Consider the following 18,621-nt stretch of genomic DNA (forward strand, 5'->3'; position numbering starts at 1 on the left):
ATCATTTGTAGAAACCTTAGAAATTAATATTTGTTTACTCATATCAAAATAAACTGAGATGAAAAAATCTCTTGAAATTCAGTTTCACAATGTTATTCCAGTATTATGCAGTTTGTGGGCACGTGGCCAAGTGGTTAAAGCATTGGACTAATGACCTGAAGGTTGTGAGTTCAAGCCCCAGCCGAGGCAGCGTGTTGTGTTCTTGAGCAAGGCACTTAACCACACAGTGCTCTGCGATGACACTGGTGCCAAGCTGTATGGGTCCTAATGCCCTTCCCTTGGACAACATTGGTGTCGTGGAGAGGGGAGACTTGCAGCATGGGCAACTGCTGGTCTTCCATACAACCTTGCCCAGACCTGCGCCCTGGAGAGTGAAGACTTTCCAGGCGCAGATCCATGGTCTTGCGAGACTAACGGATGCCTTATGTAGTTCAAAAGCTGTGTCTATTTGCAGAATGACACCGGTTTCCATGTTATTCTGCATCAGTAAATTCATCTGGGTGGCAGAAGGATCTGGACTTGGAATGTCAGCAGTCCATTTCCCAGCACGATGCTTCCTTACTCACTGAGATCCTCCCGTTTCTACTGCCCATTACACTGCTAGTGTTTAGGGCAGCAATGAAGGCCTTCTATCTCTGGCGGTGTTCAGCGACTCCTTCATCAAGTCAGTAGCTCAGTTTTCACCACTGTCCGTCCTGCAAGTCCTGAGTGGAGACTCAGGAGTACCGTCACTCTCACACGTAGAAAGATTCTTCACTGCCGTTTCTGTAACAGTTTTGCTTTACCAGTCAGGGTTGTTAGCCCTGAGCTTAACTCCCAAGCCTGGAGGACCAGTGGACTACTCTTAGTCTGGCCTCTACCCTTTGACCTGTTTGGCATGGGTGACCCTACCAAGAGCCAACGCATAATGCCCTGACTCCTGCCTGCATAGCTCTCCGGGTCATTGAGGCATGCAAGCCTCCAAGCCGTGACAAGTTTGTGGTCCTGTTGGAGGGCTGAGTTCCTCCAGCTGTTTATTTTTGCTTGAGATTCTATCATCTGCAGTCTTTGCATCTCTCTGGGAGCTTTTGAGTACGAGTTGTCATTGCCATGTAACTAGACCCTGACAATTTGCACTCATTCCTCAATCACTTAATACTTGTGCAAAAGGAGAACAGTGCTGTAATGAAGTTTGAACAAAGAAGTACCATTTTTATACGAAAATTGACTCATATACAAGCATTTGTACTCATCATTGGCATATTTAAGTAACTATACAGTTCAAAGTAAATGTATTATCATAGTACATATATGTCACCATATACAACCTTGAGATTCATTTTCCTGTGGGCATACTCAATAAATCTATAGAATAATAACCATAACAGAATCAATGAAAGACCTCACTAACTTGGGTGTTCAATGTGCAAAAGACAACAAGCTGTGTAAATACAAAAAGAAGGAAATAATAATAAAGAAAACAAGAAATATTGAGAACATGAGATGAAGAGTCCTTGGAAGTGAGTCCATTGGTTGTGGAAATATTTCAAGATGGGGAAAGTGAAGCAGATTGAAGTTATCCCCTTTGGTTCAAGAGCCTGATGGTTGAGAAGTAATGCATATTTCAAACGCTAATACCACTAAAAATATACACGTTAAAGGCCAATAATACTTGAGAATTAGTAAAATAACTGTCCCAGAAGTGTTGCCCCAGAATCCTTTGTCTGCTTCTTTATCTTGTCTTGATGTACTTGGTGACTTGGGTTTCCAGGCTGGAACAAAAAGGATGTACAAGGCTTCCTAGAGCTGTGTTCAGCCCAGGTGACTGCACTATGTCTGCACACGGTTTCTGTCACCTTATCACCTTGACTGTTACCTTTGCTGAACCTCCACACATAGGAAAGGCTGTACAGAGTATCTGCACTCTGTTCTGTTGGCACACCATTTTAACCCTTTCCACGCTGCAAATTCCACATCTCCCATGGAGAGTGTCATGCCAAATGATCTGGCCTTTGAGTGATATGGACTATCAAAGTCGCCTGTTGCATTTAATTATGGGATTTTTAAAAATTAAGTGTAGCGCATGCATTGTAAATATCTGTTTTTGTATGGACTGGAGTAGCACTGCAATCTTGTTGTTTTGAGCAATGACAATAAAGTTCTATTCTTTTCCTTTTGGAGCCTAGCATTGGGACTTGGATCAAGTTACCTTGGGAATGCCTCTTGTTGGGCACACTTGTGATAACCTGTGTTTTCCAGCCACGTGGTGAACTTGGATATCTGGCAAGTCAACCAACACCTTCCCATAGCCAAGAAAAAGACCGTGACCCCTTTGTAATTATTTGGTTTTCTGCATTGGTTGGCATCCATCTATCTCGAAGGATAATGGGCGATGATCATCATCATAAGCCTGGGCTGGAAGGTATGGAGGTCCTGAGATGTCCAGTCGTCAAGATCCCCCTCTCGGCCTCACCATGTAAAGCTTTATGAAGCAATACGTTTGGCACCAGCTTGGCTACAGGAGCTGCTGGAAGGATCCAGCTGCCTTAGGGGCTCCACTCCAGATTTGCTGTCTGGTCCCTCCATCGTTTCCCAATAGTCGTGTCACCCCCAGAACCACCAACCTTTAACCTGTCCACAATTATCCATCACTCATAGATCCCATTATCCCCACTAACATCATCTATCTCACTGAAGTACCTGCACGTGAAGTCTTGGATACAACTGAAGTTGGGTTGCCCCAAGGTTTCTACGCTAGAGTTTACAGAGCACGCCTGAGTTTTGAACTATATGTACACTGTGAAACCCTTCAATAGGTTGCAATACTCCATTGAATCAGAATCAGGATTATTATCACCGGCATGTGTTGTGAAATTTGTTAACTTAGCAGTAGCAGTTCAGTACAATGCATAATATAGAAGAAGAAGAACAATAATAATGATAAATAAGTAAATCAATTACAGTATACGTATATTGAATAGATTAAAAATTGTGTAATAAAACCAGAAATATATTAAAAAAGTGAGGTGGTGTTCACAGGTTCACTGTCCATTTACGAATCGGATGGCAAAGGGGAAGAACCTGTTCCTGAATTGCTGAGTGTGTGCCTTCATGCTTCTGTATCTCCTACCTGATGGTAACAGCGAGAAAAGGGCATGCCCTGGGTGCTGGAGGTCCTTAATAATAGATGCTGCCTTTCTGAGACACAGCTCCTTGAAGATGTCCTGGGTACTTTGTAGGCTAGTACCCAAGATGGAGCTGACTAGATTTACAACCTTCTGCAGCTTCTTTTGGTCCTGTGCAGTAGCCCCTCTATACCAGACAGTGATGCAGCCTGTCAGAATGCTCTCCACGGTACATCTATAGAAGTTTTTGAGTGTATTTGTTGACATGCCAAATCTTTTCAAATTCCTAATAAAGTATAGCTGCTGTCTTGTCTTCTTTATGACTACATCGATATGTTGGGACCAGGTTAGATCCTCAGAGATCTTGACACCCAGAAACTTGAAACTGCTCACTCTCTCCACTTTTGATCCCTCTATATGGATTGGTATGTGTTCCTTCATCTTACCCTTCCTGAAGTCCACAATCAGCTCTTTCATCTTACTGACGTTGAGTGCCAGGTTGTTGCTGCAGCACCATTCTACTAGTTGGCATATCTCACTCCTGTACGCCCTCTCATCACCACCTGAGATTCTACCAACAATGGTTGTATGATCAGCAAATTTATAGATGGCATTTCAGCTATGCCTAGCCACACAGTCATGGGTATAGAGAGAGTAGAGCAGTGGGCTAAGCACACACCCCTGAGGTGCATCAGTGTTGATACAGTATTTTGTACCAATTAACCTATCAGCTATATTGTCTTCATAGCCACAGGCAACATACTAGAAATTACTGACCTCCCTTCTCTTGTTTGACTATAATTTCAGACCCTTCACAGAACATAGAACAGTAAAGCACAGTGCAGACCCTTTGGCCTTCGATGTTGTGCTGACCTTTTAACTTGCTGTCAGGCAGGGGTTCCCAACTTGGGGCCTGCAGGCCCCTTGGTTAACGGTAATGCTCCATGGCATAAAAAAAGTTGGGAACCCTTGCACTAAAGTCAATTATAACCCTTTGCTCCAACATAACCCTCCATTTTTCCCTCATCCATGCGGTTATCTAAGAGTCTCTTAAATGTCCCTAACGTATCTGCCCTCCACCACCAGCCCTGGCAGTGTGTTTCATGCACCCACCTCTTCGTGTTTTTAAATAAAAACTACCTCTGACTTCTGCCAGATACTTTCAAGATTCAAGATTGCTTACTGTCATTCTTTAGTACACAGAGTAAAGGAGAATGAAATGATTGTTGTTCTGGATCGGATGCAGCATATATTTAAAAAAAAACGATAAGCATACAGAACACAATAAAATAACAAAATAATATAGTAAATATAAATATAAAAGCAATCTTATAAAATTCAATGTTGGGTAACTTTTGAGTGTGGCTGTATATACATAAGATTAGTTTATATGCATAAACTGATTGTATGTGGCTGCAAAACCCTTAAAATTGTGTCCCTTTATATTAGCCATACATTTAATCCTCAGTTTCATTTTGTTCCCTAGCCCTGTGCAAACTCTAGTTTTAATTAGATTTTATTTATTTATTGAGATACAGCGTGGAGTATATTCCGGCTCTTTGAGCCATGCCACTCAGCAACCTCCTAATCACGGGACAATTTACAATGGCCAATTAACCTACTGACTGGTACGTCTTTGGGCTGTGAGAGGAAACCAGAGCACCCGGAGGAAACCCACGTTGTCACGGGAAGAACGTACAAGCTCCTTACAGATTGCAGCAGGAATTGAACTTGGAGTCGCGGATACTGTAAAACATTGTGCTAACCACTACGTTACCGTGCCGCCCACTGCACAGACCGCACCGGCCAGTTTGCAGACTTGGCTGCCCGCTGTGAGTTTCGAATCTCAGCTAATCTGTGGAGAAATGCTTGTCATTAAGGGGAAGATTAACCTTTATTAAGAAGAGATGTTCCCTTCACCATGCCCCCGTTCAACTTCAGAATGACCGGATACAAGACTTCACTGGAGATCGACAACCTTTGCAAAGCAATGCCAAACTCTCACTATAAAGGTATAATGCTGACAAGCAAGGATTAAGATGTGTTCCAGGTGTGTTATTTGAGCTAGCTGTTAAGGATTTGATGGGGCAGTCCGGAGGCTTAGCAAGTTTGGTATTCCTGTTTTACCTTGTGCAGCTGAAGCTGTTGATACTTGGTGTAGTTTTGCTAAGCAACACTTCCCATTTCTTCAGCATTTGGGAGGGAGATTGAAAATCTGGCTGAGTGGTGGCATGACAACCATCTCTCACTCAGTGTCAGCAAAACCCAAGGGCTGATTGTACTCTACAGGAGGAAGATGCCAGAGGTCCATGAGCCAGTCGTCTTGAGGGGAGTGGAGGAGGAGAGTGCCAGTAGATTTAAATTCCTTGGCATTAACCTATCAGAGGATCTGTCCTGGGACCAGCACATGAGTGTCTTCCCAAAGAAAGCGCGACAGTACTTTTACTTTCTTAGAAGTTTGTGTAGAGTTGGAATGTTACCGAAAACTTTGACAGACTTCTGAGGGGTTACATCACTGCCTGGTATGGAATCACCAATGTTTAGAATGGAAAAAGGTACAAAAAGTGGTTGAAAGAGCGCAGTCCATCATAGGCAAAGCCACCGGTGAGTACATGTACGAAGAGTGTTGCCATGAGAAAGCAGCATCCATTAACAAGGACCCCCACCATCCAGGCCATGCCCTCTTTTCCCTGCTACTACTGGGCAGAAGATGCAGACACTTTTAGGTCCTACACCACCAGGTTCAGGTACTGTTATTACGCTACAATCATCAGATTCTTCAATTGGCATGGATAACTTCATTCACTGCTACTCTGAACTAATCCTGTGGCCTACAGACTCACTTTCAATGACTCTTCACAACTCATGTTCTCAGTATTATTTTTGTTTGCACTTTGGTTGTTTTTCAGTCTTTCTTTCTGTATAGTTTTTTTAGTAAAATTCTATTGTATTTCTTTTTTCCTATCAATACCTGCAGAACATGAATTTTAAGGTAGTATATGATAATAAATACATAATTTGATTATTTACCTTGAACTATTGGGTGTAATCAGTTCTATGGGTTTTGCTTCACAGGGAGCCTGGGGCTGAGGAGTCAGCTGTGAGAGTGGGATTCCTAACGTACGATAAGTTTCTACATTTCTACAACCTGAAAAGCTCGCTGGCTCAGCCGCAGATGATAGTAATAACGGACATCTCCGATGTGACGACACCAATGTTCGACGGGTTCCTGGTCAATGTGAGGGAATCCGCTGCACTTATCAACAAGTAAGAACTGGAAATTCATACAAGGAATAGCTGAAGTTAGCAAAATAACACTGTCAATGTCTTGGGTTTCCCTTGTTCTGAATTGGGTGCATTATCACTGACATATGTCATGAAATTTGTGTGTCTTTAAGCTCCTGTACCTCCTCTCTGATGGTAGTAATGAGAAGAAGGTGTCCTGGATGGTGAGGGTTGTTAACAATGGATACCGCCGCCTTTAGGCATTGTTGTTGAAGATGCCCCCGATGATGGGGAGCCTAGTGCCCGTGATGGAGTTGGCTGAGTTTACAATCCTCTGTGGTTTTTCCGACCTGATGTGTTGGTATCTCTGTACCAGACGGTGATACAACCAGTCAGAATGCTCTCTGTGGTACATCTGTACAAATTTGCTAGTCTTTGCTGACGTACCCAATCTCCATAAACTCCAAATGAGGTATTAATTCATGTAGCCATACAGTGTGGAGTATTCCCTTCTGGCCTCTCAAGCCACGCTGCCCCAGTAACCCTCGACAAACCAGAATTAACCCTAATCTAATCACGGGACAATATACAATGACCAGTTAACCTACCCGGTACATCGTTGGACTGTGTGAGGAAACCAGAGTGCCAGGGGGAAGCGGACGCATTCCAACTGGAGGATGTACAGACTCGCTACAGAATGGCGCTGGAATTGAACTCTGAGCACCGGAATGCATTAGTATCGTGCTAATAAAGCCATTGACATGTCTTCTTCATAATTGCATGAATATGTTGAGCCCAGGGTAGATGTTAATACCCAGGAGCGTAAAGCTGTTTACCTTTTTCACTGCTGACCCCTTGATTCCACAGCCTATGGCCTCACTTTCAAGGGCTCCACAAGTCATGTTCTTGGTTTTACTGTATTTACATTTTGCCTTTCTTTTGCATATTAGCTGCTTGTCAGTCTTTGTGTGTAACCTTTTTCATTGATTCCCTCATAAATCTTTATTTTCCTGTAAATGCCTGCAAGAAAATGGTGCCACGGTAGTGTAGCGGTGACCGCGACGCTGTGACAGCTCGGGGTGTTGGAGACTAGAGTTCAACTCTAGTGCCGTCGGTAAGGAGTCTCTGTCTGTCCTTCCCGTGGAATGTGTAGGTTTTCTCTGAGTCCTCCGGTTTCTTCCCACAGTCCAAAGACGTACCGGGTGGGTTAATTGGTGATCGTAAATTGTCCCGTGATTAGGTTAGGGTTAAATGGGGGCTGTCAGGTGTTGCTAGGGTGGCGTGCCTTGGAAGGTCTGAAGGGCCTACTCTGTACTGTATGCTAAATAAATAACAAATCTCAAGGTAATATCTGCTGACATGTACATACTTTGATAGTTTACTCTGACTTTATAACTATGCCCTCTTTTTGGACATTTGGAGAGTACCACTTGGGTCCCGTTGTATCATTTGGCAGTAGAGATCACCAAGTGACCTGCCAACTTCATTTCTTTCCTCACTTTTTCAATGCAAATAGGATCTTCCTCGCCATTAAACTGCGTGAAGGGACCACCTGTAACGTTCAGAGTGTTTAATGGGTGTTTTCTTTACTCCTTTGGTTCCAGACTGTTGGATAGGATCCCATTGCTGTTCGAGGACAGTGCTGAGGAGGAGGTTCTCTTTGGCCCGGTCATCCAGGCAGGCCTGGAGGCTCTGAAGGTAATAAGATGGCGGGTTTGAATGTGGACCTTGAACGTCAGGCAAATCAGCATGATAGTTAGCTTTCACTTTTCGGTTTCTTGACAACCTGATATGTTGCAAACAACAGTCTGCACCACAAATTTCCCATTGCTCCTGTTCTGATCTTACCCAATTGGTATTTGCGCTTGGGTTGCTTTGCATGATTGGACAGTAGAGGTCTCCCAGTGACTTAGCCAATTTTCTCTCCCCAATTCCCCATACCAAACTTTCTTTCCTAACCAAAAGCACCCAAAGCTGTCAGTTCCCATGGTCTCCGTGGCAATCTTGGTGTACGCAAGTTATAATGATTTTCTTCAAAAGAATGTTAGCTCTAGGATGGTGGTGAATATTGGTAGCGTGGGTTGAGGCATCTGATGTTGTGGTGTTTGCCGAGCTTGGCCATTAGCTTGCAGACATTTCACCACCCGTCGAGGTGACATCCTCAGTGCGCAGTTGTTGGTGTTCCGCTCTGGAAGTGCTTGCGTTTATATAGGCCCCCGTTAACTTGCTTTGGTCCTGATCAGTTGACCTTTGAGCCAAAGAAACGTGAGCCAATGGAATTCAAAGGTTAATTGAAGGGGAAAGCCAATCAGGACCAAGGTGTGCAAATTCTAGCACTCCCAGAGTGAAACAGCCCTCAAATGGTGATGAAATGTCTACAAGCTTGGTGAACACCACAACATCAAACATTAGCTCTACTTTGCTGACTAAAGATAGGATTCTGGATGGTAACAATGAGTAGAGGGCATGTCGTGGGTGATGAGGGTCCTTAATAATGGACGCTGCCTTTATGAGGCACCGCGTCTTGAAGATGTCTTGGATACCATGGAGGCTAGTACCCATGATGGAGCTTACAACTTTCTATAGCTTCTTACGATCCTGTGCAGTAGTCCCCTCATACTAGATGGTGATGCAGCCTGTCAGAACACTCTCCAAGGTACATCTGTAGAAGTTTTTAAGTGTTTTAGGTGACAAGCCAAGACTCTTCAAACTCCTAATGAAATATAGCTGCTGTCTTGCCTTCTTTATAGCTGCATTGATATGTTGGGTCCAGGTTAAGTCCTCAGAGGTACTGGAAATTGCTCAATCTCTCCATTTCTGATCCCTTTAAATCGAAATGTATATTGAAACGTACTGTTTGTGTCAAATCAAATCAGCGAGAATTACTTTAAAATAGTTTTCAGTCCACCTATCCTATAACTATTACTGAGTAAAGTCTTCACCTTCTCATCAAAGTGATCCATCTCAATATGCCCATTGTAATGTGCCAATTTAAATCTGAAATTAAACGTTTTAGATCTTAGAATCAAAGCAGAAAATGGCAGAAGCACTCAAAATATATGACAAGCTTCCGCCTGAAATGTTCACTGTTTCTCCCTGCACAGATGCTGCCTGACTGGCTGAGTTTTTCTGCCATTTTCTGCTTTTACTTCAAATTTCCAGCATTGTTTTTCCATTTCAATTCAGTGACAGAGTCTCTGTGAGGGCATTAACTAGGATGTGGCAGTTTGAAAACACTGTCCAATGAACACGAATGAAGACACCAGCTCTTTTTTTGTAATTTTTTTTATTGAAGTTCATCATCAAACAAAAGTTTCCATAAGATGTATTTCAGATACTGTACATATATATCATATAATCATATTTGCCACAAGTCTCCACATAATATTTATCTGAGGTATACGCCTATAGAAAAGAGAGGAAAGAAAGAACAAGCAAAAAGAGAAAGCTATGTACAAGTAGGGAGTGATCTGTTTTTTACAACATATTCATTGATTTGTGATGTGACGCCAAGCAAAGCTATTGGATGATTGATGCTAATGAGAGAGATAAGAAAGACAATGGGGAAACATTCAAAATGCTAATAAGAGAGAAAAGAGGGATTAACGGAAAAGAAACACAATTCAGAATATTGACAGACCGGTTGCTTTGAACCTGAACTGTATGAAGTTTGATGGACAGGTGATACCCCAAAAGGGGGATAAAAAGAGCAGGTTTGCTAAGGCACGCAACACACCACGAGACCATGAGACCCTGAGACCCTGGAAAGAGCAGTATACCCCCACAAGTGGTGGGAGTTTGGAGGTCCGGTTCGCGGGAACTGACCAGAGGCTCACAGGGTGTAAAGGTACGATCGGTGGGAACCTGGGGTGTGTCCCCTCCCTTGCCTGGGTGCCGGGTTCACCACGGAAGAACGATCGTATCCAGAACGGAGGGGTCACAGTCAGTGACCACAGCGGGTATTAGAAGACGTGAAAGGGTCTGCCCAAAACCAACAGCGAAGACATCAAAGGTCTGCCTGAACCAAATTGCATCTCTCTCTGTCTCTCTCTCTCCAACGGTACAACAACAGCGATTACTGTGAACTGCACTAAACTGAACTGAACTCTGCTTCACTTAAGACAGATCATTTTACCCCTAGACTGCGATAGAGCTTGGTTGATTCCTATTACCCTATTTCTGTGTATATGTGTGTATTATCATTGCTAACCTGTTACATTGATATCCTTACGATTAGACTACTGTATTACTTATGTCTTTAATAAAACTTTATTAGTTTTTAGTAATCCAGACTCCAACGAGCATTCCATTTCTGCTGGTTTGGCAACCCAGTTACGGGGTACGTAACAGTGAGAATAAGATCAGGCCTATGAGGTGTTATGTAGTTGAACCATTTTTCCCAGTATGAGTCAAATTGTTCCAACTTATGATTAACAGATGCTGTTATCTTCTCCATTTTGTAAATGTTTATTGTAATTTCCATCCATGCATTTAAAGTTGGGTTTTCCTGTGATAATCATTTCCTGGTAAGGGTCTTTTTACCAGCCACCAGCAGTATATTCATTAAATATTTATCTCTTTTCAACCATTCTTGAGGTACATACCCAAAATATATGGTCTTACTTTCTAAGGGTATTTCACATTTAAAAATGTCTTGTGGGGCATTGTGTATCCCACTCCAATAGTCTTTGATAACGGGGCAATCCCAGAAAATACGATAAAGGTTTGCATTTTGATTTCCACCATTTAAGATGGCAGATCTTGACCAAATTTTGTAGGAACAGTTTTGGGAGACGGCTGCTTCTGTCTGCAGTGCTGTCAGCTGTCCAGCTCCTTCAGTGTACAGGGACAGGAATGCCCCTAAGCAGCCCGTCCAGGGCACCAGGAGAATCACTTAGCTCCTTCACTGTGCTAACAACATAGATGCGGGTGAGCAAGCTTGCCCAGCCAGAGGAAGATTTGCCTCAGCTGTGATCAGCACCAAGGGCTGGCCATTGAGGGAACAGAATCTGCTCTTCTGATTTAGGGCAAGTCTGCTTTCAAGCATGGCCTGGACATAGTGAAGGGCACCTCCCTGACCCTCTACCAGATTTTCATTTTTAGGTTGCCTTCTACTGGACTTTCTTAGACCGCCTACTAAATTGTAGATAAACTAGGTCGAAGGGGAACAAGGTTCAGGAGATGAAAGTAGCTTAACCCAAGCAATGATAACAAGTAGAATGTTTAAGGCTGAGAAGAAGAATGAAAGGTTGCAGGGTCCTCCATACAGGGCCCCAAACATTCCCTCCAAGTGAGGCAACACTTCACCTGTGAACCTGCTGGGGTTGTCTATTGTGTCCGGTGCTCCTGATGCAGCCTCCCCTACATTGGTGAGACCCCTAAATTGGGGGACCGCTTCGTCGAGCACCTCTGCACCATCCATCACAAGTGGCACCTCCTGGGTGACCAAACATTTTAATTCTAATTCCTGTTCACACTGACATATCGGTCCATGGACTCCTCTTGTGCCAAAATGAGGCCACACTCAGGGTGGAGGAGCAACACCTTATATTCTGTCTGGGGAGCCTCCAACCTGATGGCATGAATATCAATTTCTCCTTCTGGTAAATAAATCTTCTCAGCTACCTATCACTTCTGCCTGGGGCCCCTCCTCCTTCCCTTTCTCCTATGGTCCACTCTCTACTCCTATCAGATTCCTTCCTCTCCAGCTCCTGACCTTTCCCACCCACCTGGCTTCACCTATGACCTAGCTAGCCTCCGTCTCTCCTTTTTATTCTGGCATCTTCCCCTTCCTTTCCAATCCTGATGAAGAGTCTAGGCCCGAAACATCAACTGTTTATTCTTTTCCGTGGATGCTGCCTGACCTGCTGTGTTTCCCCAGCATCTTGTGTGTGTTTCTTTGGACTTCCAACATCTGCAGACTTTCTTGTGTTTATGATTTGCTATTAACGCCGTCTTTCTCTTCATTCCACCAGGCTGCTCATTGCTTCGGCAAACTCTTCATCTTCCACACATCGCTGCCCACCGTGGCCGTCCCAGGTCCTGTGAGAAACCGCAACCCCAACAAGGAACAGGTACTGGCGGGGGGAGGGGATGTGGGAGTACCTCCTTCGCAACCACACCTGTTGGTCAGCACCTCGATGGTCACCAGTGTAGAGAAGGGTTAATGATCAGGCTAATTCTGGCTCTGCACTAGGGTGTCAGTGGGATGTATTGTGATGCCCACTGAGAGGAACTTTCTCCAAGATAATTCCTATTAAATGTGTTCCTCCTTTTCAACATGGAAGGTTTCAAATCCTGCTTTGTGGCACAGCAAAAAATAATGTTCTCGCTGTCTTCATCTGTGCAACCTCCTCTAGCCCCTGCAGTCTTTAAATTCTAAATTCCCCTTTCTCATCCTCAGTCCCCGGAAAAGGTAGTGGTTAGCACAATGCTATTGCAGTGTCAATATGGGTTCAATTCTGCTGCTACCTGTAAGAAATTTGTACATTTACCCCATAATCGTGCGTGTGAGAAGTTTTCCCTTTGTGCTCTGGTTTCCTCCCACATTCCAGGTTAGTGTTTACTTTCTGATCCATAGGGTTCTTCTGGGAAGCAGCCTTAATTCCAAGATTTCATTTTATTTTAGAGTACAAATAAACGTGCAAATACCGAGCAGACAAAATAAAGAGCTGAGAAATGATGCTCAGGGGTATATAGATGCAAAGACAAAAGGAATAAAGAAGCCAAGATGGTGCCTGTGGAAAAACCCATCACTTTTATAGATAACTTAAGAGAATTCCCTTACATAGAGAATAAACTCGTTAATAGTCTACATAATGAAAACAATTACGTCATGTGGGTAATGTGCTAATACTTAGCTGATGAAAAATGAGAAAGGTGGTAAACCGTTAGTTTAGCTGCTATACCGTTTTCTGCCAGTGAGTGGGGATGAACCACCACATAATGTGAAAAATACATGACTGATTAAAAAGTATCATTTAAAAAAAAGCGGTTTCCAACATAGGTTAATTGGTTACATGGATGTAATTGAATGGCATGGGCTTGTTGGGCTGGAAGGGTCTACTACCATACTGTATCTCCAAATGTAGGTTGGCAGGATGGGGATACGTCTCTACCAATGGAGGTGTAAGGCGCCCCTTCCCTCTGCTAGCTGCAGGTCACCCTTGGGCAAAGTGTAACTCCTGCTTAACCCCCCCTCCCACCTTTGATCAGGGTCACGTGAAGCCATGGGGGCAGGTGGTGGATGGTCGTACGAGCAGCTGCTGCATAGCACAAGTCCTGGTTATGTGACCACTGATGCCAGGCAGACAATCTCTGAAGAGTATTGAAAAGGTCTGGAGTCACCTGTCTTGTAAAGACACCGCCCAGAAAAAGGCAATGGCAAACTATTTCTGTAGAAAAATTAGCCAAGAATAATCATAGTCTTGGAAAGACCATGATCGCCCACATCATATGACACAGCACATAAAGAATGAACTACATCCCACACAAGGATATATCACTTAGCCCTTAGTGCCAGTGGAATGCCAGTATTTGTGGGAAGGATGTGGGATGGGTGTGAATAAGCGCTAAGAATCTTGCTGCCAACTCTGTTTTGAACACTAGAAATTTTTATCTTTTGTATTTTGTAGTGAAAAGCACAGGGTAACTGGGTAAGCAATTTCTAAATCAAGTGGCGGATAGTTTATTTCCTTCCACAATCTCGTCAAGGCCTCCATCCCTTGAAGCCAGAAGCAGGCAATGTGCTGCTTCACACCAGGAGACGAGAGCTGAGCTGAGAGGGCGAGGCAGTACTGGACGGAGCAAAAAGCGCCACTTCACCTCACAGTTTCTTCCTGCTGGCTTGGCCGTGGGCAAGGCAGAGTGTTTCATTGTGCACTGAAGTGTTGTAAGTGAATTAGTTCTGAGATTATATGTGCCTGCTGTGTCAGTCCTCATTCCAGCCTCGAAGCAGCTACTACCTGACGCTGGCCAAGCGGTGCGTGCAGCAGGGCTGCAGCGCGGACCTCTTCATCTTCTCCGACCAGTGTGTAGACTTGGCCTCCCTGGCTCTGGTGACCTTCAAGACTGGGGGAAACCTCTACAGCTACAGCAACCTTAAGGTTATGTCATTCTTAATCGGGCAACTTCAGCTCACCGCAGGTGTATTCTCAGTTTTCCCCAGATCTGTAATTAGGACTCTGTTTGCTGACTCAGGATTTCATAGCCTCAAGTCCAACTCTAGAAAGATATAAAACCCTAAGATCCACTACTGACTCAGGTGAATATAAAAGATGCTACAGAATTCCCATTTCCCTTTCGACATGTCGGTTCAAGGCCTCCTCTTGTGCCGAGGTGAGGCCACCCTTGGTGTGGAGGAGCAACACCTTACATTCTGTCTGGGTAGCCTCCAACCTGATGGCGTGAATATTGATTTCTCCTTCTGGTAAATATTTTTTCCTCCCCCTCACCTCTTCTTCTATTCCCCACTCTGGCCTTTTACCTCTACTCACCTGCTTATCACTTCCCCTGGGTCCTTTCCTCTTTCCCTTTCTCCTATGGCCCACTCTCCTCTCCTATCAGATTCCTTCCTCTCCAGCCCTTTATCTTTCCCTCCACTTATCACCTTCTAGCTATCCTTCTTCCCCTCCCCTCTCCTTTTTATTCTGGTGTCTTCCCCTCCCTTCTCAGTCCTGAAGAAGAGTCTCAGCCTAAAATGCTGACTGTTTGCTCTTTCCCATAGATGCTGCCTGACCTGCTGAGTTCCTCCAGCATTTTGCCTGAGTTGCTTTGCAGACTTTCTTGTGTTTATGATGTGTTACAGAATGTTTATTAAGAAGAATGGGGAGAATCTCCTATGTCCTTGGCCGGTTTTATATCAAATCATGATTCCAATACATTATGTTTTCTTTATTTCACTGCATGGTAAATGGTTGACACTATTTCCCATGATAAGTTGGTCATCACAATTCAAGAGATATAAAAAAGCTAATTCTGAGGTGCTCAGAAAGAAAGGATTTATTTTTTTTACAAAACTACAGAAGCTTATTCAAACACAAAATGTACGCAATAATCAGGGATTTTCAAAACTATTTACGGGCACTCAGTTCCTGGGGGTGGGGAAGGTGGCTTCTGTTTTCAGAACTCTGTGCCCATCGTGACCGCACGCTTCCTCTTCAAGGTCACCTGGGCACGATCGTAATCCTGGAAGAGGGGCAAGCAGTTGGCTTGGGCAAAGCCCTTGACTGTCAGCTGCCTGGACATCTTGGCCAGGCCCAGGAGCAAGCTCACCACTAGATCCACCAAGCGAGCACTTCCCCGCACCCCGCACCCTCCCAAATACTACAATGTTAGATTAGATTAGATTATGAGGACACGCAGTCCTCTTTTATTGTCATTTAGTAATGCATGCATTAAAAAATGATACAATATTCCTCCGGTGTGATACCACAGAAACACAAGACAGACCAAGACTGAAAAACTAACAAAATCCACATAATTATAACATATAGTTACAACAGTGCAACAATACCATAACTTGATGAAGAACAGGCCATAGCACAGTAAAGAGTTCAAAGTCTCTCGAAAGTCCCACATCTCACGCAGACGGGAGAAGGAGGAAAACTCTCCCTATCCCTATGTCACTCTGCCCCCTCCCCCAGCTGCCCACCTCCTCCCTCTTGGTTCCGCCTCCTTCTACTACCCTTTGTGTTTTCCCCTATTCTTTCTTCACCTTTCCTGCCTATCCCCTCCCTGCCTCCCTTCCCCCACCCCTTTATCTTTTCCCTTACTGGTTTTTCTCCTGGAACCTACCAGCCGTCTCCTTCCCACCCTCCCCCACCTTCTTTATAGGGCCTCTGCCCCTTCCCTCTTCAGTCCTGACGAAGGGTTCCGGCCTGAAACGTCGACTGATCTTTTCCACTGATGCTGCCCGACCTGCTGAGTTCCTCCAGCGTGTTGTGAGTGTTGCTTTGACCCCAGCATCTGCAGATTACTTTGTGGGAAACTCTCCCTGCCGTGCCCGACCACAGTCCGACTCTGAGTCGTCCGAAAACTTCGAGCTCCGATCAGCCCTCCGACACTGAGTACCGAGCATCTTCTTACAGGACTTTAAAATGTCCTAACGTAGAAGTATTATTCTGGTGCATCATTGTTGACGTGAAGTGTTACCGTTTTATAGATGATTGTAGTCAGTGAGGTGCAGTCGTTGCTGAAGTCCAGTCATACACGAGAGAGAAAGCGGAAACAGATCCAGGTGTCCGTTCCAACATTCTTTAAGGTTTTTTTTAACCTCAGTACCAATAACTCTGTAAAGATTAAAAATGTAAGTATTAAGGAAAATTCCCAAATAAGACATTGGAGCAGAATTAGGCCATTTGGCCCATCGAGTCTGTTCCATCATGGTTGATTTATTATCCCTCAACCCCATCCTCCTATCTTCTCCCCATAACCTGCTTTAAAAATACTCGTTGACTTGGCCTCCACAGCCAACTGTGGCAATGAATCCCACCGATTCACCACCCTCCGGCTAAAGAAATTCCTCCTCATCTCTCTTCTGAGGCTGTGCCCTCTGGTCCTGGACACCACCAGTATTGGAAACGTTCTCTCCACTTCCACACTGTCTAGGTCTTTCAATATTCGCTAGGTTTCAATGACACTCCCTTCCCGCCCCCCCCCCACACACCGATTCTTATAAACTCCAGTGAGTACAAACCCAGAGCTATTAAAAGTTCCTTATTCATTCGTTAACCCTCTCATTCCCGGGATCATTCTCATGTACTTTCTCTGGACCCTCTCAAATGCCAGCACAATGTTGAAAGGGTTGGACAGAGTAGATATGGAAAGGTTGTTTCCCTTGGTGGGTGAGTCCAGGACAAGAGGCCATAGTCTTAGAATTAGAGGGTACCCAGTTAAAGCAGAGATGAGGAGAAATTTTTTTAGCCAGAGGGTCATGGATTTGTGGAATTCGTTGCCACATGCAGCTGTGGAGGCCCGATCATTGAGGGTGTTTAAGGAGGAGATTGACAGGTATCTAATTAGTCAGGCTATCAAGGGACATGGGGAAAAAGCCGGAAATTGGAACTAGATGGGTGAATAGTTTAACTCATGAGGGAGCTGCGGAGCAGACTCGATGGGCCGAATGGCCTACTTCTGCTCCTTTGTCTTGTGCTCTTGTGATCTTGTGATCCGTTCCCAGACAAGGGGTCCAAAGCTGCTCACAAGCACAGAATCTAAAGTGTTGACGTGCAGACAGTGTTGACGTGCAGCTATTGTTCACGTTTGAGGTGTGGCTTACTGTGGAGATGAACTCATTGAAGTACAGTCACCACTGTGGAGGTGCAGACACTTTTAAAGTGTCGCCACTGTGTAGCGGGAGCCACCACTGAAGCGTGACGTCGAGGTGGAAACTAAAATTAAATCATTGAATTGTTGTCTGAGTTAAAATATTGCCACAGTTGAAAGCTACTCCCTCCAGCAACTTAGCTGGGTTTGAATAGCGGTGGGGTGGTGACTGGTGGGGCAGTTCCTGTGATATTGATGTGACTGTTGAGTAGCCTTTGTTAAATATGAAGATTGTTAAGGTGTGTCCCCTCCTGCGGTGCAGTCGTCATGACCCGTAGCCACTGCTGAAGGATAGCCACCCAAAGAAAGTGGTTTGGAGTTGTGAGAATACGACTCCAGAATGAATCAAAACAACCTGGTGGGTCTGACAAACTCTCCATCCCACCCTTTTGATGTGATCGGCAGGTTGAGAGAGATGCAGAGCAGTTCCAGGGGGACCTTCAAAGGAACGTGGAGAAGCTTCTGGGATTCAATGCTGTGCTGAACGTCCACACAAGGAAAGGTACCTCGTCCATTCTTGTGGATATTTATTTTGTGGAGGTAATGCATCCCAAACTACCAGAAAATCTTGACTCATTGCTTGAAACACAAAGCTGTAGAACCCATTTTCTTAAGCAAGTAACTTGGCATAAGATCATAAGACGCAGGAGCAGAATTAGGCCCTTCAGCCCTTCTAGTCTGCTCTGCCATTCTATCATGGCTGATTTATTATCCCTCTCAACCCCATTTTCTTGCCTTCTCTTCATAAACTTTCTATAACATTTGTAGAGTGAAATGGATAGTTGGTGTTTCAAGTCAAGACACTTCATCCAGATGTCCAGAAGGAGGGTCTCTGTTGTGTATTTAATACTTCAGTAATTCATTTATTTACTTATTTATTAACATACAGCATGGAGTAGACCCTTCCGGTCCTTTGAGCTGCACTGTCCAGCAAATCCTCCAATTTAACCCTAGCCTAATCACAGGG

At 44.4% G+C, this 18,621-nt stretch overlaps 1 protein-coding gene across 1 annotated transcript in view; it reads left to right on the plus strand.

Annotated features, from left to right (window-relative positions):
* The window catches only part of LOC140201859 (protein transport protein Sec24C-like), an 80,314-nt gene that overhangs the window by 37,703 nt on the left and 23,990 nt on the right, over window positions 1–18,621 (plus strand). Inside the window, exons 11-15 of the mRNA XM_072266596.1 lie at window positions 6,180–6,371; window positions 7,934–8,027; window positions 12,305–12,403; window positions 14,264–14,434; window positions 18,060–18,156. Coding sequence (XP_072122697.1) covers window positions 6,180–6,371; window positions 7,934–8,027; window positions 12,305–12,403; window positions 14,264–14,434; window positions 18,060–18,156 — 653 coding nt within the window. The remainder of the gene's footprint in view (window positions 1–6,179; window positions 6,372–7,933; window positions 8,028–12,304; window positions 12,404–14,263; window positions 14,435–18,059; window positions 18,157–18,621) is intronic.

Source organism: Mobula birostris, chromosome 8 (assembly GCF_030028105.1).
Source record: "Mobula birostris isolate sMobBir1 chromosome 8, sMobBir1.hap1, whole genome shotgun sequence".
NCBI lineage: Eukaryota > Metazoa > Chordata > Chondrichthyes > Myliobatiformes > Myliobatidae > Mobula > Mobula birostris.